The sequence below is a fragment of the Amyelois transitella genome, chromosome 4 (assembly GCF_032362555.1).
Source record: "Amyelois transitella isolate CPQ chromosome 4, ilAmyTran1.1, whole genome shotgun sequence".
NCBI lineage: Eukaryota > Metazoa > Arthropoda > Insecta > Lepidoptera > Pyralidae > Amyelois > Amyelois transitella.
The window spans coordinates 9551503-9574915 of record NC_083507.1 but is presented as its reverse complement, the minus strand read 5'-3'; the positions used below and the strand labels follow the sequence as shown (position 1 = coordinate 9574915).

The following is a 23413-nucleotide window of genomic DNA, read 5'->3' as shown; positions in this document are numbered from 1 at the left end:
GAAAATCGGCCCTGTAGAATTTAATGTGTTATGATCGCATGGGTAGCGTTATAAACCTTCATCAGAAAACACCCTTTCCCACATTATAAACATGAACACATCTTCGAGATTAGCGTATACATACATACATAAATCACGCCTCTTTCTTTTTTCTCTCATGTTTGTGTTTTAAAACGAAAACCAACATACCTAGATCCGTGCTGATCCTGTGAGAATTCTACGATGTGGTTGGCCAGGTCGCGGAGCTGTAGGTTGGGGAAGCGGTTGTTTCTGAAGTCTTCGAGAAGGCGCGAGCGGCCGGCGGGCGGTTTGTCAGCCACCAGCGCGCCCACGCCCACGCCGCCCACGCCCACGCCAACCCCGCTCACGCTTCCCACCCCGGCGCCGACTAGTTCTGTATACAAACAACAATATTTTGGTTACTAGCCCGATTATACTCTTTTGTCTTTAAACTAATATACCTTTAAAAAAAAATACAATCAATCATGGCTAATTTCTTGTAGGTTTTCCTTGAACCTGCGAGCATATATTGTTTATAGTTTGTTTAGTATATCAATGAAATCTTCATGTATTTTCATATACACTTATATAATCTTCATATACACAAAGGAATATATCCGGGTAATATATATAATGGTAAATTTACCATCATGGCACATACTGTTCATTATAATCACCGTGAAAAGCATTAACTAGCCTAGAAATATTTTATTCTGTATTAGAATATTCCAGCAGGAATCCCATATGTAAACTTAGAGTAAAAAGAATTTCAAAATGAGCAGATGAATGTTATGTTCTCTAACGTTAATCTAAGCCCAATGAAAAAATCCCTCAAACGAACGTTGATCAGAGAAATTAAGCGAATATTTATGTCCTAAACAAATATTAAAAAAAAAAAAAAAAAAAAAAAATATTATAATTACGAATTTAAAAAAAAGGTTAATTGAACTTTGAATTATGTATATCACTAGTTTAATCAAAAAACTAAAGGTACTCTTATTTGAATTAAGTTAAATGTCTATTAATACGTACTATTAATAATAAGGACGTCCTGGTAAAGGGTCAGGTCAAAAGTACCCGAAACCGCCGAGCTTGTATGAAGAGAGTTATGAATGTGGACGAAGCGAAAGAAGTATGCAGAGATCGTGGCAAGTGGAAAGAGGTAGTCTCTGCCTACCCCTCCGGGAAAGAGGCGTGATTTTATGTATGTATGTATGTATGTATGTCTATTAATACCTAGACACTGATTCGACGTCACACATATTTGTCTGAATAATCCTTTCCCTACTTCCATTATTTGTATAAATTTAATGATCATAATTAAATTGATCGAAATTAAAAACCGACGACATTTAATAATGGTATTCGCAGCGTCTTTTTAAATATAAACGTGTAAAGAAATTACTTTCTTTGTTAGTGTACAATAGGTAATGTAATTAATGCAAAGTCCAATATTAAAATTTCGTAACACATTTGATATGACAATGTGTAAAACACGGCTAATTTAAATCATGACAAGTTGATTTCAGCCCTACCAAGGTAGTAAATAAGAACCGAAGTGTGAATATCGGATATTAAGCCCGTAACAAGAATTTCCATTGTTTCACCTTATCCAGAGCATCCGGGGTGAAATACTGATGCAGGAACGTCTACTTTATTTTACAAAATGTAAGACATAATATTATGTAGCATGTGCATCAAAACCTGAAATAAAAATCATTTAAAGGTTTACAATTGACCCGCAGCATTATATGCGAAGTCAGTGTATTGCACAACCGCATATTTACAGTACATGTACAAGCAACGTATAGTTTAGTTGTTATTGATATTTACAAGATATAGGTATGTACAATATTTACAAGCAAGTGAGCGCGAGGATCGCCTTTCGACGTGATCGTAATAATAAAGCATCTGTTGTTGACTGACCTGAGATAGTTCCCACTCCGCTGAGTTTGCTGAGTAACGAAGATGAAGATCCGAACATTCCATTTGACGTGAGACCTTGGGCTAAGCTGCTCACAGCTCTGTAACGTATACATAGAGCTGTTCAAGAATAGGCACGTGGAAATTGATGGATAATATATAGATGAAGATAAAAACTCAAAAAGCATGCTAAATAGCAATATCTGCACAACTGTACAAGGGCAACAACAACCTCATATATGTATTTTATATAATAAGTATTTACAATTTTACATACAAATTACATTTATACGATTGCACACATTCGCACCAACCCTGTGACTGTTTGTAACAAGTGTTAAACTTTAAATGAACATTATTATTCAAGAGGAGGAAGACAAATAAGAATATGTTAATAAAGACATGTGTTTGTGTTCAATTGACATAATACTGTGGGCTGTCCCATTGGTATAATTTGTTTTAAAATCACCACACATGTTGTTTCTAGTTTCGGGGCTTCCCATCAGATGCGGACACCACACATCATAAAATACAGCGAATGTATAACGAAAAATCACCGAGAGTCCAAGTTTGATAATAAAGTACTTTGGTCAAGTCGAGATGGAAGATGATCTTTCCAGATTAACCTTTTGCCATGCTATCCAATACTATCCAACCATGCTATCCGCAACTAACTCGAAAAATTTTTGGCCTTAAGAACGTCTTCTATCTTTTATTAGGTTAATTTATCTGCATGTTTGTAAGTATTGGTTAGTGCGAGTGTGCGGTTTCGCGGCCGCGTCCCCTGACCTGTACTTGGCAGTCTCTGCGCCGGGCGCGGCGGACACGGGCCGGAGCCCCACGGGCCCCAGCGCGGGCTGCAGCGTGGGCGACAGCGGCGAGGGCCCCCACTTGCGCGCGTACTCCTGCAGCGCCGCCGCGGGCCCGCCGCCGCCGAACTCCAGCGAGTCCCGGCGCCCGCCTGCGCCTGCAACATCTCCGCGCTCCACTCACCCGCTCTGTGCCGCCGAGGGCGCTCTATACTGTACACGACGAGCGCACCGCGAGTGCCCAGTGCGCTATCTATAGGGCCGCCAACGCTCCGGGTTACACTTACAATTCTTACCCACGAGAGACACCAGGTTCAGTAACAAAAAGGCGGTGAGCACTATCCCACCACCGCGCTCTATCCATCCACGGCTCTACCAAGATCAGGTTGTACGAGCCGAATTTAGAGACGGGTGCGATTATTCGTGTGTTGAGAAGTCTAGCACTAAAATTGTATATTTCAAAATTGTAAAATTTAAAGTATTTGCACCCCAGTCATCCTCGCAACGCGGACTTCAGGTCTACTCGTCATAAAGAGTTGGCAGCCCTAGCTATGTACAAAGTTATAGATGTACGCTCACAATATACACTACGGGCTCATAAGATCCTTTGTAGTTGCCGGTGCTTGTATGATGTCAATTCTTAATTTAAGGTGGAATAGTGTATTGTTATGCCGTTAGTAATTTACAAATGTAGGCGGCCAGAATCATGGAGATAAAAGAAAAAGTTATAGTTTGCTCACATAACATTACCTAAAAAATTTACAGCGAAATTTGTATCAAATCATCAAATTCAAAAACACTAGCCAACTGGTTTGAGTTGCGTCTAATAGCAAACAAACCAGATAGCTCAAGATAAATTTTAAACACTAGTGACAAACAAACTACAACAAATAAAATAATAAAAAACATTTAAAAAAACAATTTACAGCTTAAAATAAAAAAAGACCGAACGCGTATCTTCGCTACGCGCATTTTAGACATTCGTGTAATTTACCCATCACAGTAAATCACTGTAAAATTTCTATGGCTTTTTTTACAATCCCAAGTTATGATTGGTAATTGACATCATACAAACACATTTGTTTTTTATTCATGTTATTTAAACAAATGAGTAAAATCACACAAAATATTCACAACCATAAAACATTTTATGTACAAGTATTGCTAAGAATAATTAAAGTGCGAGGATTTTTATTACACATTAGCAACTATTTAAGCTAATTACGTATATTAAACGAAACGTTGGCTGATACAGTTATAAACATTACGCTTACTTTGAAAAATGCTATGTAAGATCTACTGCAAACACATAACAATAATAAAATTAGTTAAAAGTCAATTAATTTGGATGAGAATGAATTTAGGAAACACGTCAATAAAATAATTTTCTTTAAATTTTTCAAGAAGTTAATTGTCAAAACAGATTTGAAAATGTAACAATTGAGTATTTACATTGTTAGATATTTCAAAAATCATTGTTAAATTTTACAATTGACATTATGTTTAAAACACACATTAGAAGTCAATGTAATATAACACCATTTAGTGTGGGACCAGCAGGATTTTATTTATTCAAAATGCTTAAATATGGAAAATCATATCGCCAAACAGTGGCAAAATGAGGTCAAGGTATATTTTTATTTTTTAAAATTAAGGACTACATAGCATTTAGAAACGACCTAAGGATTCAGGGATTTCGATTCAAAGATTTCACGGATTCGGGATCAAAGGATGCAGGTTAAAGTGCATGGGGCATTTAAACATGCATCCTTAGATCCCTAAGACTGTATATGCAAACGGCAGTTTTCAATATGAAAATGGCTTAAAAATTTTAGCTTTAAGTGACGTTTTCTATGCCATTCTTTAGATTTTTCCCAAGTGTGTCACAAACAATTGAATATAGCAAAAAATTGCTTACTAAAAAAAATACAAAGATGTTCGAACGTGCTAGTTTCATGTGTTTCGTGTGTTTCATGTGCATTATAGAGAACAGAGAGTGTGACTCACCAGGCAGCGCTTGTTGCGGTTGCTGCGCGGGCGCAGGCGGCGCGGCCGAGGCGGCGGGGTGCGTGGGCGCGGGCTGGTACTGACGCTGCGCCAAAACGCCGCCCGGCGACACCAGCCGCAGCGGAGTGCCATTGCGCCCGCTCATCACCAGTGCTGACCCGGCGTCGTAGTATGGTATCACGTACTGGCCCTGTCCATTCACCTGCTGCTCCCCCTGCTGGGGAGTCAGCGGCCGTCTCGGCTGCTGCGCCTGTTGTTGCGCGGGCTGCGCCACCAGGCTCGGGTACATGCCCCATGGCGCCGCGACGCCGTAATACGCCTGAGGTGGCACGCCCGCTATCAACGCGCTCACGTACGGCGCACCCTCTTGTCCGGCATTTATCACATACGGTGCTTGGGTGAAGGCCTGTTGGGCGGCCAACTGTTGTTGCAACTGAAATTGTTGTTGCTGTTGCTGCTGAAGCAGCTGTAGTTGTGCCGCCGCCGCCTGCCCGCCCGCCGCTGCCGCTTGTTGTGACCGGAATAATTGCTGCAACAAAAGAAACAAAACGTTAAAATTAATCACGACTATGTAAACGATTTCTTTAATCGATTACGTTTTATGCAACTTCTCGTACTAGTATGATGTAAGCTTAAAAGTGAGGCGGATGCGAATCGTATAGCATTTTAATTAATACCGGAATGTATCGTTTATTGTTTTTTTACCCGTCGCTCGAGGGCGGCTCTACGGCTTCTGGCGCAGTCCGCTAATTAACGCAATCGTTTAAAAACTTAATAACAAGCTGCATATGCTGTCCGCTGCACGTGCTGCTACTCCAACGATTTACCAGACAATTTTCCTATCTCACTGAAATTGTAAGCAATGAAATGAATACCAAATAATCGTAGACGATTTAACAAACGATGTCATCAAATGTCTAAAAAGAATATTAAGTGTAATAAATAGCATCCAGATGTGACCGAAAGAACGTAATCAATCATTAACAACAGCGAACTAACCATCAAAACAGCTCAATTACGTAACGTGTTCCACCGAAATAAACTAGAGTCGTAAGTCGGGAGTATTTTGAATGAGGTGAATCACAGTATCGGAGTATGGTGTGTGATGTCATTTAGCCTATCTACCTGTTGGAACGAGTTGGCCGTGGTCCAGGGCGCTGATGTGTAAACATCGTGAAATATGCCGCAGGAGCACGGCTCGTGCCGGCGCGTCTATTGCTACCACCTGCCGCCTTCGACGATCTCCCGACTCTTGATTCATCGCACACACAAATTATATACATTTCACGTCAGTCTTACATTATAATATAATCAGATTTTTGTTTTTAGGATTAGTAAGTTGATCTCTCATAAAGTTTATATTCCAGAACGTAGAATTTCCAGAAAGTATGGGATTTTTATTGTTTTGCATAATGTTGAATTCGTATTATGTTGAACTTTTAAATCTTTGAGTTCCTATAATGCCAGGAAAGAATTAATCTCCTTCAATATGTAATTTTTTTGGCGAAACGGAGGTCAACACGCTTTCTATGTCAAAAATAAATACGTACATCTAATAAGCTGTATATATGTTCCTGGTTAGGTTAGGTTAAGCCTAAAAGAAAATATAATAAAAAAACAACTTCGGGGAAAACTATATTTGCTTAAAGCTTAAAGGTATCATGATCTTTATATTTCGACAAAATACACCAACGTTTCACGAATATAATTAAAATGAAATTTTAATCTTGGATATGAATAATTATCAAAGACAAGGCTAAAACAGATGCCGAACCATCGCCATAATTTTAATTACATCGCTTCTTCACTGCCGGGGCCTATTTTATTTTTCATTAGCTAATTGACACGAAATGATTATTATCTAGCGGGAAACTTTGCGGGCGGGGTAAATCCAAAGTCTCATTCGTCGGGGAGTCTCGTTTGATCTCCTGACATGGCTTCCACGGCAATTTAATTCACCAGAGCCGGTGTAATTGAGCGTTGTGCGCCTCGGTTAGTGCACGTGCGGAAAGCGGACCGACTTGACCGCACAAAATTAAGTCGCCCGTGTGCCCTGTAAGGTGGCAGCGACACAACCACTATCTTGCATTCAATTAGACGCTCAGTAATCCGGTGGCGGCGAGCTTCGATACCAATTACGGGGTTATTAGTGATGGAGCGCGCGTTTCTCTCGACTCGGTCACAAATTCTTGCCACACTATTGTTATCTGAGGCTACATTGACGAAATTATTTATAGGAAAAAAGATAGTGCATTGATTTCATAGTGTATTTATATAGTGCATTTCACTCATATCAGCTAAATAAATAAATAAATATATACGGGACAAATTACACTGATTGAGTTAGCCTCGAAGTAAGTTCGAAACTTGTGTTACGAGATACTAACTCAACGATACTATATTTTTATAATAAATACTTATATAGATAAACATCCAAGACCCAGGACAATCAGAAAAAGTTCTTTTCTCATCATGCCTTGACCGGGATTCGAACCCGGGACCTCCGGTGTCACAGACAAGCGTACTACCGCTGAGCCACAGAGGCCGACAATAGCTAAGTAACGTAACGTTTCATTTAATTCATTTCTGTTGTACAAAGGTAAGTAAGACATGAAGATGCCGAGTCACGGAGGGGGAGATGGGCACCGGCGGCGATCTCCGAGGATATTTATTATTTACGGAGACGATGACGAGAGGACGAGCGGCGCGAGTTCCCGCGAGGATACACGCCCCGCCTGCCGTCGACAAACAAATTACGCGACAAAGCAATCAATTACAAGGACAGAACAGAACGTCGCGGCTCTTGAATCGAACGCTCCGTCAACAAGAAGCTTTTAGTGGCGACGACGAGGTGCTACGTGCTTCTTTAGACCAAGCCACCTAGCAGTTTGCTACACGGTTGTTTGTCAAACAGGTCGAGAGTTGAGTAAATTGCGAGAAAAGCATTTTAGACGGCAACGAATTGGATTGTCTATCGAGTACAAAAGGTAATTTGGGGAGAATAGGAATCGACGTGCCCGGAGCCGCAACAAGATTACGCGGATATCCCGGGCTGTCGCGTGCTCATCCGCCGCCATCCCCGGTTGGCCTATCTTGTTCTAACGAGTTTATCTGCCCGCGGGCTGAGACACTTCCGCGACGAGGCTCATATATTTTCCCATCAAAGGTCATAAACGAAATCAATTTCAAATGACAATTTCTTTAATCATTTCTTTATCAGTAAGAGATTACATTTTTTTTATTACTTGTAAACATTTCCTTTTACATAAACAATTATAGCGAAAATATCTTGAACGATATTATATTTTTTTTTTTACAAAAAAAAATTTCTTTGAATAAATAGTACATTGAATACCTACAAGACATCGTTCAAGGATTTTGAACGAAACGTTGGCAAAGGGCGAGGGCGGGTCCCAGTTGGGCGGAGCGTAGACACGCCCACCACGCCCACGCCCTATTAGAATTTAGTATTTCTTTTTACATAAAACATATAAATAAGTCCCTATCTATATATAATTAATTAGAATGATTAATGTTGTGATGGTCCATGTTGGAAAACACATCTCAGTCACACTTTCTCACATCTGACAAGAACTTTGGACAAGGACCAAGTATATTCGGTATAATAAATTTTACTTGAAAGACGTTATCCAAACTGACTTCCTGAAAGCACAAGTTAAACTTATTAAATTAAAGAAAACCTATTGAGATTGATTAAGATATGCACTTTATAGGTATTGAAAATAGGCATCGAGCTGAATATGTAGTCAATGTGAGTGACTATATAGTTCGGTCACTAATATAAAAATAAATCTAAAACTTAGGTTTTCATTATTAAAACTTGATAAAGTCCAATTATTTTAGTACAACAATCTTTATCTGATTATCTTAATCCTGTTCGAAATCTACAAATGCTACGACAACCGAAAACTTACAATGTCTACGTGCGCTACGACGAATTCGGCTCTACAATAATCTCCAATACAAAAGAAAATTTTCAAGTAGGTATTATTTCCATTTAAAATATACATTTATACTAATATAAATATGTAGGTGTGTATGTTTGTCCGTCTTTCACGTAAGAACCACTGAACCGATAGTGTGGAGTACAAAAAGACATAGGGTACTTTTCACGCGGTCGGAGCCGCGGGCAAAACTTAAACAATAATATATTTACAATCTCTTGGGATATACCCATACGATTTCGAGATCCACATAGCACTACATCCTTTTGCAATGTAAACGTTCCATAATTTCTAATTTGCTAGTTAGAAATTATGGTAAGTTACAGATTATCCGTGGCAGTGGTAAAATATTTGGCAGCATGCAAGTTGCATGCATTTTTATAGTCTAGAGCATCCATATTGAATGAAATAATAAATAATAAAAATAGAAAGTTGTGTGGCAATGTAAATATATAAACTATGAAATAGAAGAGCATATGAGGGTTATGGATGAGTATTTATTGGCCTCAGTGGCGACGGTGGCGGGCGGGTGCGGCCGGACGATGCTTTTATCAAAATTAGCAGGCGCGCCCGCGTCGGCGCACCCCACTCGTAAAAACACCACATCACCGCACGACGACGGCTCAGATACCACACCTAGCTGTCGTTCCCTAATAGTTTACCCTCTTTTTTATATCAATATTTCGTTTGCTTCACTGGGTCACCCGAAACAACTGCGCGCCGAAATATAAATCGTAATAGCGACATTGGTAGACGAGAGCTTGTTTTTTGGCTCTTTTAAATCCACAATGGCCATTACGGGGATGAACGCGGACGGGTTGGTTTATAAGCGAGGATGACAAACACTTCGCGGAATAGCAACAAGCCACTATTCGGGACATACATCACAATGCGGGATTATGGGATAACCAGTAAACCTTGTACCAACAGAATGAGAACTCCGTATTCTGGCTGCCTAAAAAATGAAATTCTGCAAAATTTTCTCATTTGTCGAAGTACTAAAATTAAACTTTTAAATATTGTTTTCTGTATTTATTAAACTTAACTGGTATTTTCTAGTTTCAAAAACATTGCGATTAAGTTTACCCACTCGGGTTTGGATTGTCCGTTCATGTTGCAACAACAGTTGATCCTAATTTAAGAGCACACACAGAATGGTAATGGTCCTAAATCAATGGGCGAAATGGCGAATGTGACTCAATAAGTTGGCCAAGCGGCCGAGGTAAGGACGTGTACACATTGCGGACTGATTATCGCGTCATCTGTATGCGGTATGAACACACGTGCTCGATCTTTTTACTGGTGATATTACATGATGTTATAAATACACGTTATACAATTTTAATTAGTATATTGATTTATTCTGTTCATACATAATTGATGATACATGAATAATAAAGGGGGAGTGATACGGGTATGTCCTACCTTCATTATAAGCTTTTTAGTTGGCAAATATCCAAAGTGAGTGGAATTACACGGCGAGAGTACGACGATATTCACTAGAGCAGGTAGGTGGATGTGCAACACTCGAGCGTCGGAAGCGATTCCATATCTCGTACCAACGACGGCCAAAGCTTTTCGTCGCTCTGCTGCTGAGCGCTATCTTAGAAGTACTGATACGATTTTGTGTTGCTCCCAACTACTTTCGCGAAGTTAACGTGATGTGATCTTGTTATAAAATAACTTGTACGTAACGCAAAAGATAAACTTGGTTACGGTAAAGGCAACTTAGGACAACAAAATTATTGGTGACGATTTTAAAGTGATATCAAATTTATCGAGACATGTGTAGGGATGTAAATCGGTAATTTTACCCTGGTAAAATTCGGTAAAAAACGATATACGACGTAATTTTTGGTATTTTACGGTAAAATACGGTAAAATTTGGTAAGAAATGTTTTAAACGTACTTACGTTCGCAAAACTTTAAAATACAGAATTGTATATATTGGCTTGCTTACTTGTTTACTCTGTTGCAGATTAATAGATTTGAATGAAATTTTACGGAAATACAAGCAGTTTTTATTCGAAAATAATAAAATATGTCAAATGTGAGAATGATTAATTCAATAAACATAATAATGATTAATTATAAAAACAAAATTCTTTTTTTATTCTTTATGTTAAGTTCAAAAAATCGTTTTTTATAAATAAATTATCATTTTATGTTGTATTGTCTGCGTTAGATTTTACGTCTTCATTATAATTATTCTTATTTATATTATCTATTATTTTAGTATTCAATCATAAAATAAATAAAAAACTTAAAATCTAAGTGGATCTGCTGTTACATCTTCTGCGTCTGATTCTTGGTATTCGGTGTCAAAATCAAACATATCCATTACAACAGGATTGTAGTTGTCGGATAATGATTTTGCAAATTTATGGTCGCGGTGAATTAAACAAATTAAATTCTAAATGTCGTAAGCTTGGAGGTAAAAAAAAAAGTCACTCGTAATTTTACCGTAATATATATAAATTACCATAAAATACGCGTATTTTACCGATGATTTCAGTAAAATTACGTAATTTTACAACCCTAGACATGTGTGACCGCATATGTTTTTATGAAAAAACCAGTGTATTAAGCTGGTATAAAATACTTTAGCTATCGTGGTAGCTCGGTAAACAAAAAAGGAAACAAATCATTAAAGATGCGAAGGTGGTGAAAATGTGAATATATTACGAGGCAATGCGAACAAAGCAATAACACGCACGCAAGGACCCCGCCCGTTACAGTGCACGGTCGCAAAGGGAGTAATTCTCCCAAAACCAATAATTCAACTTTTATACGTTTTAATTTCGAGCAATTTGGGAAGAAAAAGAAATATTGCTAACGATATTACAAACAGGAGTCGTTCCAGTCCAGACATATTTAGAGATTGAAAAGCAAAACCACTGAGAATATACCGGTAGATCCTATAGTTACTTCCCCTAAAAGCAAGATTATGATCATATATAAAATTATTTTTGTCATAGTACAAGAAGTATAGACACAAGACGCGTGGGTAACGAAGCTGCGTAATGAAGTGGCACGTTAGGGCCAGGTTCGTACCTCCGCTCCAATTTTGCGCTAACTGGACCCCTAACACAACGACCCTAAGGCGTTTACTGCCAACTATATTACCTTCGCAAAGTACGTATACATACATAAACTAATTCGAGATACGACGGTATTAACTGGTACTAGACACATACAATTAACTTGATATCATATGCTAACTATTTTGGAGTAAGGAAGGGAAGCAAAGAAAATGGTTTTGACGAGAAATAAAAACAATTTTCCTGCGATATTAACATCGCAAGTTCATTTTCAGAAAATAAACGAAAGGAGAACAAGCAAAGTCAATCTAATTATGCTGCTTGACGTGGTAGAGGGATAGCGAAATAGCTTCCTTAATTCTTCTTATCATATTTTGTGAACTTTTATTAAAAGACCGATAAACCTCATTACGGACGTTTTATTTCAAAACAAATAAACAATCTGCCAAACAAATTGTAATTTATCTAAGCTAATCAGTCTACATTAACACAATGTCGAGAAAATGATTGTCAAAATAGTAATAGTAGTTGTAGCATAGAAAACTTAATAATTATAGAACTGTAGTCAGTTTTGTTTTAGTTAGATCCCAGAAACAGACAACATTATGGTGCAGGCCTTCTTAAAATTTCTATCACTTTTTGCATTATGCCTAGATAATCCAAAAAGTGGTCTATATGTAGTTTATTTGTACTTTGATTTAAAAAAATACTTGTAGATTCTGTATAATAATATGGAAGACAACCCCTACCCCTCCGGGAAAGAGGCATGATTTTACGTATGTATGTATCTAAGTAACGTCGAAATCAAGTTCGTGACACACTACCAACGTTCATACAGAGACTGTATAAGAGGTTTCATTATAACATGGTGAAAGTGATCGGTCTCTTTGTTTTGTTTAAAAAAAAATCGATTTGTAGCAGTTGAAAATGTATTGGTCTAAATTCTATCAGGTAGACCGTTTTACATGTTTCCTAAAGTATAACTTCCGGGTTTTTTAATTAATATTTCGCAAGAAATTGCGTGTAAGTTCTGTGTCACAAACAAAATGCGTCTTTTTTTGTAGAAACTGTAAGCTTTTACTTAACAACCGAGAGCGGAGCGTCGAACTCTAACGGTATTTTGATCCGAATTCATTAAGTACAGTTTCTTTTTTAAGTTTCACAACTTTGTGAGACAATTTACATAACATTAATTTTATTTATAGAAACTAAAATTACATTATCTTTGGAAGATTCACAATAAAAAAAACTCTTTGCTTTTGTGACAAAACTGTAGAGCTTATTATACAACGAAGAAGAGTATCTGAAAACTACAAATAATTTGATCAAGGATCCATGCTGAAAAGGTGAATAGATACGATTACATTGACGCTATAGAATAATTGCAAAAAAATAATTTTTGTGACGATATGAACAGCAAGCGTTACATATAAGAATATAATGATTAGTTTACATCTATACATGTTAATGTATATATTTATTAGTCAGATTAGTTTACATATCATTTATACATTAACATGTATAGATGTAAAACAATCATTATATTCTCATGTGTGTATCGGAAGAATGGCTCGTTTATGTCGTTTACATCAGGACATGTTTCCTTCGTATTTTATTATATTAATTATAAAAAAAAAATTACTAATGCTGTAAAAAAAATCTCGCTAGAGCAGTGGTTTAGAGAGACCCCGAATTCTGGAACAACATAGCATAGTATGCTTTCGGGGGGAACGGATGACTATTACTTGTAATGCCCATACGACATTAAAAATTAGAAACAAATTAATGTTCAATCTGGGCGGCAAACAAAGAGGTTGCGAATTCAATCAGAGATCTTAGTAAAATATTTACTTCGACACAAAGAAAATGTTAGTCATTGACGTGATTTAAATTAAACGCAGCCCTAGAAACTGTTTATGGTAATGACTCCTGCGTTACTCAGGTCTGCGTTTGTCGAAGTATGCGGTAGTGTTGTATAGGATTCACGACTTGCGAGGGATAGTGTTGTTTTAGTGTGGAGACAGCAAGATGGCCGAGGTGAATGTACGCACGAAGTGTGCCAGAGAAATACTTCTGAGTGGATACCGTTAGTGGAACGCGGTCAAGCCGGCAGCGGTACCGGTGACCGTGCCTGCGACATTGACACATCACCTTTCTTTACTTGTAGCTAAACTTAACATTAGCGAATGAATTTGATCCCGACAAAAACTATACCTGCATTGTTATAGATTGTTAATTCAAAATTGATCATTTATCAAACTGCCAAAACGAAAAAACCTAACAAATTTGAGCTCGAGGAATCTTTAAGAATATAATCAGTCTGTAATTATGCTGATATGTGATTCAAATTTAAATAATAGATCCATGAGGTAGGCTTAAAACGAAATACCTATGCTTAAGTATTTTGCTTAACTTAAACCAAACATATATAAAGATAAGATCATGTACGTTTAACACATTGATAACATTATAAATTGCTAAGTATAAGTAACATTACACCAGGAATATTTTAATATGCTTACTACAAAGAAAGACTACCGTTTTCTTTGTTAAAGTAATGAAGGAAAGAAATAATGAAGATAAATGATTTACTGAAAGCAAACAACTTGCAGTCCTATAAGAAGTGCGAATTTACAATACAAAATGACGCCCCGCGGAGGCACAGCCGGGCTGCGGGTTCCTCGTCTCGACGTGGTAATCGGAGCGTTTCTAATACCCACGCTTTGACTCGGTTTCACCGCACGCTTCTTGCCTTCGTTCTTATTTATTCGTTTTGCGAAATCGTTTGAAATATGATAACGTTCCGTCTTATACAGAGCGATTCTAAGTTCTCATGAAACTTCACACAGACTTCTTGCACCAGGTACAGTTAGCTATTGAATTCCCACTATTACAGCTAACGGCGTCGACGTATCGGTTTACACGAAGTATTTCAAACGATATTATAAAATGTCGAAACAGAGTTTATGTTTGTCTGCACAACAATAAAGGTGCTTCATGTTAATGAAGTTGTAGAAACGGACAAATGAATATTTTTCATAATAATTACGGTGGTTGCAGCAGGTAAGGCGCAAAGCATAGAGGCGCGGCGGGGCGCGATGCGGCGAGCGCAACAATTTGCATCACAAATGCGGGTGGCAGCCGCGATGCGCTTCGCCCTTCGCTCGCCGCGGCGCCCACCCGCACCAGACAATGTCACAATCAACATCGCGTGGACGCTTTTTAGGTGCAATGTGATTGCCGATTGTCATACCGTAATCACTAAGAATGTTTAAATGTTAGTTCTTCGCGAAACAAAGCTACAAAGAAAGAAATAAACAACATGCCAAAAAACAGTCACTTGCGCAAATTCCATAAACTCAAACCTATAAAAAGATGCTTCGCTTTCGGGCACTGAACGTACCTACATAAGTGAGCAAGAAGAGAGGTGGTGAATTAATAACGAACTTCTTCCGCGACGCGTGATGACGGCCGACACGAGTAGCGCATTAGAAGCCGGTGAAAATTCAAAAAATCTGGAGCTAATTATCGTCAGATATTTTTTTCGTACAAATTACTTTAGGAAGTATTATAAAAAGTACATCAAAATCAACTCTAAACTTAGACAAGACGGACAGAATGCCTAAATAATGTTTATGCATAAGCTATTTGTAATAAATTATGAAAGTTTTAAAATTGTTTAATGTACTTTTCAATTTTCGTAAATGAAAGAACCATTTCTCCTCCTTTGTAATGCTTTTACACAATTTCTCTAAGGGAACTAGCAGATCCTGGTGCAATACTGAGTATACATATAAACAGGACTAACACTTATCAAGTTACTTGTATAACTCGGTTGTATAAATATTAAGGTTAAAACCAAATCTCACAACAATAACAATTACCAACGAAAAATCTAGGATAACCTGAGATAGAAAAAGGGGCGCGAACAGAAGGTTGGCAACAGATCTAACAAATGAAAGTCTATTTGTTAAATTCCAAGTAGGAGGTTGCACGTTGAAATATGACGACTATCTCGGCTAAACGATGCAATCACTAGCGGATTTAAAAGGTTTCCAACCTTTTGCAAGTCCTTTTAATCTTTTTGCTCCGACGGAAAGAAAGTCTTGTTAGCCATAAACAACCTTCAAGAGATAATTATAAAGAAGTGAAACTTTCATAGTACTTAGATTTTACTCCAATCTGCCAGACGATTGAAAAGCAAAAATAAGTCTAATGAAAACAAAGATTATGTGACTCTTTTAGGTTAAACGTTTTGTTTAAGTTTAAATTGTTGGAAATTTTAATGTGTAACTTGTAAAAGCGTAAGCGGGGTAAGTAGTACATATTACATTCATAAATATATATAATCACGTCTATATCCCTTGTGGGGTAGACTATTTGTCTTGATGACAGAATTGAGATTTTAGATTAGTGACAGGTTGCTAGCTCATCGCCTTAAAAGAAGAATCCCAAGTTTATAAGCCTTTACCTTAGTAGCTTTTACGACATCCATGGGAAAGAGATGGAGGGGTCCTATTCCTTTTTTTTATTGGTGCGGGGAACCACACGGCATAAACGTACACGTAGTACATATTTATGGGTTCAATATTGAAATAAATCTTGCGAAATTACTCTGCTTGAAATTAACTAGCTACGACGCCGTACGGTATGAAGCGTTACCTCGAAGGAACGGGCGGTAAAACGGCTCTTAATTAAATCAAGTGACACGTCTCCTCGTCGGTTACCTCAATCACAAGACCCCAATAAACCCGAGAGCAGAACTAAATTGGTTCTACACGTCATACAAGCTTGAATCTTAACCTTAAACTCCGTCCTTCTTTGAAATATGCAAATAAAAATAATGTGCTATAGAAATTATTTATATATTAGCACTTCTTATTGTACGCGTTACTTATGGGTAAAACATTCAGGCACAGTGAGAACTACTACAATAAACACATCCATCCAATCCTGGTTTGTACATTAGTTAGGTATTTAGCTAATTTATTTCTGTATAACGTAAAAAATTATACTGTTCCTTATCTGGGACTAGTGCTAGTAATATAAAACTATATTAAGTATAATTTATACTTAATATAGTTTTATATTACTAGTCAAACAGTGTCTTAGTTTATTAAACTAAGACACTGTTTGACATTCAGAATTGATACCTCGGGGATATGTTGTAGCCTTATGTCATGAATTTTTACATTTTACGGCTGACATTCACCTTAACCGCATATATAATTTATTTATGACTTTCAGACGTGTGTAAATATATATTGCTCGTAAAAGACATATAAAATGGGGCCCCCTGAAAATAACTGGAACATAATCGTAGACGATCGAGTTAATTAAACTTGTAAAGCTTTCGTGACAACAATGAAAATGGAAGTAGGCGCAGTAACAGCAGCGGCGGAAGCAGAACAACTTGTGCAGTGGCTGTGCAGCGGTCGCACTCATTACTTCATAACGAGCTCGCGACGACCGCGCCGACTCCGGGCCCGTCCCGGCTTCCCGGGCCCCGGTCACGGCAATTAATTAACCGACTAAACGATATCGTGTTTTACATTCTGATGTTTACGTAACTCTCAAACGATAATGTCGCGGGCTATCGGCATGACAGCGCCGCCCGTATTCATATTAATTAATAATTACACGAACCCCACACCACCCCACTAAAAATTAAAAGAGTTTCATTATTGAGCTCGTTACGGTTAGTAAAGTCCTGTGCATACAAATTGCTTATTTACATGGAGAAGGAAAAGAATTATCATTACTTATTACAGGTGAAGTGATAAAGTATTTTCATAAAATCATGCTACGTTATCACGTACGTTAAAAAGATTGTATTTAAATACAATCTTTCTGTCCTTAATATTGGTAAAACGAATACATCCACATTTGGACCTTACGAGAAGGTAATAAAAACAAAAAGACACGAATTTACTGTTTTCTAGGGCTCATGAATCATTCCGGTCGTAAGAACGAGAATGTTGGGGATACATTAGCAACATAGATCCACGAAACTGTTATAGCACCTACACACATAAGTACCGATGGGCAAGATCGGGCCCAACAAAATTGATTACAGGTATCGGTGACCGCCTGAGGACCGTTGCTAATACTCCGGTGTCGTAACAGCTGGCAGTGGCTGTTACTTAAATTAGTTAACAATGACACATTTCGCTGGCAAACAAACGAAGAGGACTTCTAAATAGACCGGCCGCTATTCTTGAATTGCCACCGTCACGCCGGTGAGCGGGCAGTCTGCTGATTCACGCACACCTCAAGGTGATGCCCGCAGGAACGGACATATGTATATATCGGGTAATTGGTCCAGCAATCGTCAACCCTGGCAACATGTCAATCAGTAGACTGTCAGATGCACTCTATACACGTACTGGCAACCATTGCAAATTTAATAGAGCAATCGTTCGTTAATCTATATTGATACATCATTATGTCATCGAAGACCAGTACAATAATGATGATAGCAACAAGCAATAGATGAGTAATGCGATTATATTAGGGCAAATCTACTACAATTGAGTGACATACATATGGATTGTTAATAAATGCAATTTAACAATTCTTTCGCGACAGAAGCACTAAAAAATATTATTAGTAAATTAAGTGGGTCATACGCGCCAGAATATAAAACAATCAGACAATGAGTGTGATTTGTTATTTTCATTACCGGTTATTTTACAAGCTTATTAATCTTTACGTTTACGTTCGAATGGAGAGAAAGTTCATTAAAGGATGGAAGCATCGTCCGACAGTGAATAAAAAAAAAATTAAGGAAAAATTTGTCAGGTTGCCCCGAGTAGTAGAGGTAGAATAACGTTAGATTGCTATTTAGCGAGTATAATTGCACATCTGATAATAAGGTAAGGCGGCGAAGGCTCGCGTGGCAGACGCGTGCAAGCGTATCGACCGCCTCTAGAGGTTGCGCAAGAGTCGCCGCCGGCAAGCCGCAGCCTGCAGGACGTTGATCTCGAGGTCTTGAACTTGAGTACGGTATTCAATTCGTACTGTCAATTAAAACAGAAGCAACCATTTAATTTGCAAAATAATGAAATTATATATTAATTTCATAGTAGTAGTATTCTATTTTACAAAACATATTTCGGATTTGAATAAATGTTTTGCCAGGTAAAACTATATTTCTCAATGAGCCTATAAAACATGCATGTTTTCAGGTAGTAATAAAAATAACAGCTACGGTTAAAACAGGTTCAGTTTTTAAAGCAGAGTAAAAACAGTTTTACGCATAAGATAAATGAAAATTATTTTCAAACACATCAGTATACGCAAATGCAGGCCGGAAATTGTAGGAAATTGCAAGAGAAAATGAATCCGACGTTTAAGGTCCGAGGCTCCGAGCGGAGCTAACGCTCACGAAAATCGTTTCAGGTAGCTATGTAGCTGTCGTGTGGGATAGGTGTAAAGGTAGACAGGCAATAATTAATCAGTGTGCAAGTTCAAATACATACTGCAATATAATATCTTTATGAAATCAGATAGAGAAAACATAACGGTGTTTTCAGAATAAAAATGAATTTAGCAGTTGCTCGAACCGATTTCAATACAATTTTACTTTTTAAATATATGTAATCCACCTTTTTCCTTTCAATCGAATAAGATTTGTTCGTAGCAAATTTTTGTTATGATAACTAATTGGTTTAAAAATAGACAAAAACATTAAACCAATAAAGTTTACGTACCTATTTCTGACCCTAAAATCTTTCCTTTTTCATAAAGGACAAGATTATACGTAGAAAATTAAAATGTCGTCTTGATTGGTTAATGATAAGCATACTATTGTACATTTCAATAGTGATCAAGCCCCTTAATTAACATTTCAATTGTCTTGTGAATATGAATTATGGAATGTGCAAACATTGCATAATGGGAAAAAGAACGAGTAAAAAATAAAGAGCTACCATCAATCACATGAACAGAGCCCTCGCTTCCGGACGCCGCATGGTGGAGCGAAACATTTCTTTGAATAATGAATGTTCTAGTTAGGTAGGTATCGTGCCCCGTAACTGGACGTGATATACGCCGTCGTCGGCCGCATGCATAATTTCACTTATTTTATGTGGTTAATTGTCGAAAATGACCGCCAGTGAAATATATTACAGCGTTCCGACGCCGACACCGGCGGTGCCGGCTAATGTATTCCGCAGCTCGTACGCTCCACCCTCGCCGTCGCTTTACCTTCGTCTTTGTGCTTATGTACACGCGCCACTTGCCAAGCCAACTAAATACATTGCATACGACGTGCGGCATATGTTAATGCAAAAAGTTATGGGAAATGTGTCAAAAGTAAAACAACAAAGGGTTTTGTTTTATGTACAATCAACGAACAAATAGTTTGAGTGGTTCATACATAAGCTGTTTCACCTTTTTACCAAAATTTTCTTAGTATTACCTAAAAAGTTAAAGTACTTGAGTTAAGTATAAAATTAAGTTAAGTATAAAATTGATACCTTTCTTACAAGTCAAATACGAAGTACGAATACCAAGTGATTTTTGTGGAAAAAGGTTTCACTTGTCACCAAAAAATAATAACACTTTTAAAGGAAAACATTAGAAAGTAGACTTAACTAGAGCAATGCATGAAATACATATCCCGGTGTTATAGTTTATTCACAATTTTAGTAATATATTGCGATAGTTATGTCATCTAGTAAGTATGGTAAGCAAGCACAATCGCAACCACTCGGTACTACAAAACCGCTGCATTACAATTTTTCAAAGCAGACAGAGGCGACAGAGTGTAACAAAAGAGCTAGGAAGTCGCAAATAAACGAGCTCTGCGGCAAGCGAGCCGGGTGCACGCACGCCGACAGACCTAAATATCTAAGCGGCATCACAGGAACTAGACCACTTTTAGTAATCAGTATTATTGTAACACCTAGACCTGAATAGAAGAGGGCTGTTCATTTATTAAATGCTGCATGGACCTACTATATGCTTTAGGATTTCAGTATGAATAAACTAGAAATACAAAAGGCTGGATTCAATTTGAGTAATGCAACTTTTAGCCGGCGTTCGCAAACTCTCAAAAAGCTAGGTGAGGTCGCTGTAAGGAATATCTCTACATTTTAGCGCTTTTCCGGGGAAAACGATGAATGCAGCGAGATGGGGCGGAATGATACGGTGCACCCACGACCGTAGCCGCCACTGCCGCACGGACTACGAACGTGTAAAAGGCGGACAACTTGCAATCGCGGGTACATCTACCGTAAACCCTGACCGTTGGGAATTTTCTATACACTCTCAAACACCCCAAGACTACGGAAAATTACTTTCTTAATGAAAAGGTTAAACTCAAGGAACTAATTAACTTTGAATGTAAAATCTTAGAAACTTAGTTTTCAATAACTTGTATTTTCAGCGTATTTAGGACTGAGGTCTTAAAATCTGTAAGGATTATCTGTATTGTTTATTTATATTTTAAAGAAAGCTGCGGCTATTACTTGCCCATATAAAAACAGAGTTGGATGAAGAAGCACACTAGTTCACCTTCGACTACACCTACCTCCGCATAATCCCAAAGATGAAGTAGATAATGCATTAGCATTAAATTTAACCTTTTGTTAAGGGTCAATAAATGAGAGTGTACAATAAAAATAAATAATAAGCCTTTGTACTGAATTTCTCTTTAAGTTTTATTCTTATTTTCCTTGATGTACGTAAATATATAAATAATAAGAGATAGTTAAGTATACCTAGGACAAAATTGCGGACTAGCCACCAAGAATTTTCTTTATGAAACACGGTATACATTGTACAGTCTTACATCTCAATAGACATTTTGGAATATTCATGAATAAATTACTTATTGAATTTTTTAAATTGATGTTTGGATGTCGATTGTATTTAATTTCACAAAATTTTCAAATTCCACATTTTCATGACATTTCCGGAATCAAAGTAATTGATGGGGAAGATTTAGGCTTTTCGATGTTTTTACCAAGACTATCAAAGCATAGCCACAACTACGGTTAGTGCTAGATCTTGAGGGAAGTTGAAATCGCTTGATTTTATTCAATTTCTACTAAATTCACCTGATATCAGCAAGAATTCAGACAACGTTAATAGTTTGGTTTTCATGTTCAAATGATATAATGAGTTTCGATGATTAACGAACTAACTAACTGACTAACGAAGAAACCAATTAGAAGGCCAGTATGTGATAGAGATACATACTGGCCTTCTAATTGTTTTCAGAAAAAAATAAACTTAATATTTTTTATTGCATGAACTGCTGTATTGTGATAAATCTGATGTAGAAATAAATCGCAAATGAATAGCTTATTAGGTATATGAAATTTTGTACATAATAATTATTTTAAGACTAACATTGCAAATAAAAAAATAATATTGGTAAAATAGCTTCTGCCGTTTTGTTGCTGACTAATCAAAAATATATCAACTACATATTTCTGTGTCGTGTGGTTCCCGGCACCAATCCCATGTTCCCATGGATGTCGTAAAAGGCGACTAAGGGATGGGCTTACTTTGGGATTCTTTTTTAGGCAATGGGTTTGCAACCTGTCACTATTTGAATCTTAATTCTATCATTAAGCCAAATAGCTGAACGTGGCCATTCAGTTTTTTCAAGACTGTTGGCTCTATCTACCCCGCAAGGGATATAGACGTGACCATACGTATGTACATATTTCTAAAGAATTGTACTTTAACTCGTTCCAGCTAGTCCTACAGGTAAATCTGTTTTGACATAGGTAATCATTGAAATCATTATTCATTTTGAAACATAACATGAATTAGCTTAGCTTTACCCGTTTTAGGGGTATTGAAAACCTGTCCACTTTCCTACTTCGATGAAAGTTCCCACTAACTAGGGGAAATCTTTAAATATTAATTTAATAGTCCTAATCACACTGCGGATTGTTATAGCTATTTATTCTAAAAACTTTCGTCTACGAAAAATAATTTAAATCCAAATTATATTATGAAACTAAAAATATGTTTTCATAAGCTAATGTAAATAATACGACCCAAGAATGTTTTAAAATACTTCTTTGTTTATTTCTCTCATCATAAATTTCAGTTGACGGTTTGCATAACACGATATAGTGGAAATGCATTCTTACAAAGAATACAAAAATAATTGTAGCGCTTCACAAAATGTTTCGATCACCGCTGAAGAGTTATTGTTATAGAGAATTTTGAATATGTTTAAGCACTAGCCAGTCTTTTAAATCTTTTATAGTAGGTAAAAGGTTATTGTCATTATTAAGGTGCCTTCAACTGAAACCCCTACATTTCGTTGCTATTTATTATATATTGATGGGAGCATTAGTTAATTTTTGATTTATACGAAACCTTAGCTCCAAACCAAAACAAGTAATAGGATTTTTAGAAAAGTTAATTTGATCATATGAAAGAAAGTAGTCAATTAAAGAGATCTTACTATTTGTAGTTTGAGATCTTTTCCAGCAGCAGCAGCGGCTGTGACAGAGGTGGTAACTGGCGACAACCACTGGTGTAAGTTTATGTACCGCTTGGGTAAAAGTTTAAGTGAAACATCCGCTTGTGCATAAGCTCGCTCAAGGCAAGCCGCGGCCGCTCCGTCGAGCGCCAGCGCGGGCTCCAGAAGAGCGCCGCCGCCCTCTAGCACCACCATATCTTTGAGAGTTTCGTCACT

The 23413-nt window shown here is 37.4% G+C and overlaps 1 protein-coding gene across 4 annotated transcripts in view; it reads right to left on the bottom strand.

Annotated features, from left to right (window-relative positions):
- The window catches only part of LOC106140320 (maternal protein pumilio), a 66964-nt gene that overhangs the window by 5618 nt on the left and 37933 nt on the right, over nucleotides 1–23413 (bottom strand). For all 4 annotated transcript variants that reach the window (XM_060954461.1, XM_060954459.1, XM_060954460.1 and 1 more), the window contains exons 10-13: nucleotides 4740–5268; nucleotides 2713–2890; nucleotides 1927–2024; nucleotides 190–394 (exon numbers count right to left, since the gene is read on the bottom strand). In XM_060954461.1, coding sequence (XP_060810444.1) covers nucleotides 190–394; nucleotides 1927–2024; nucleotides 2713–2890; nucleotides 4740–5268 — 1010 coding nt within the window. The remainder of the gene's footprint in view (nucleotides 1–189; nucleotides 395–1926; nucleotides 2025–2712; nucleotides 2891–4739; nucleotides 5269–23413) is intronic.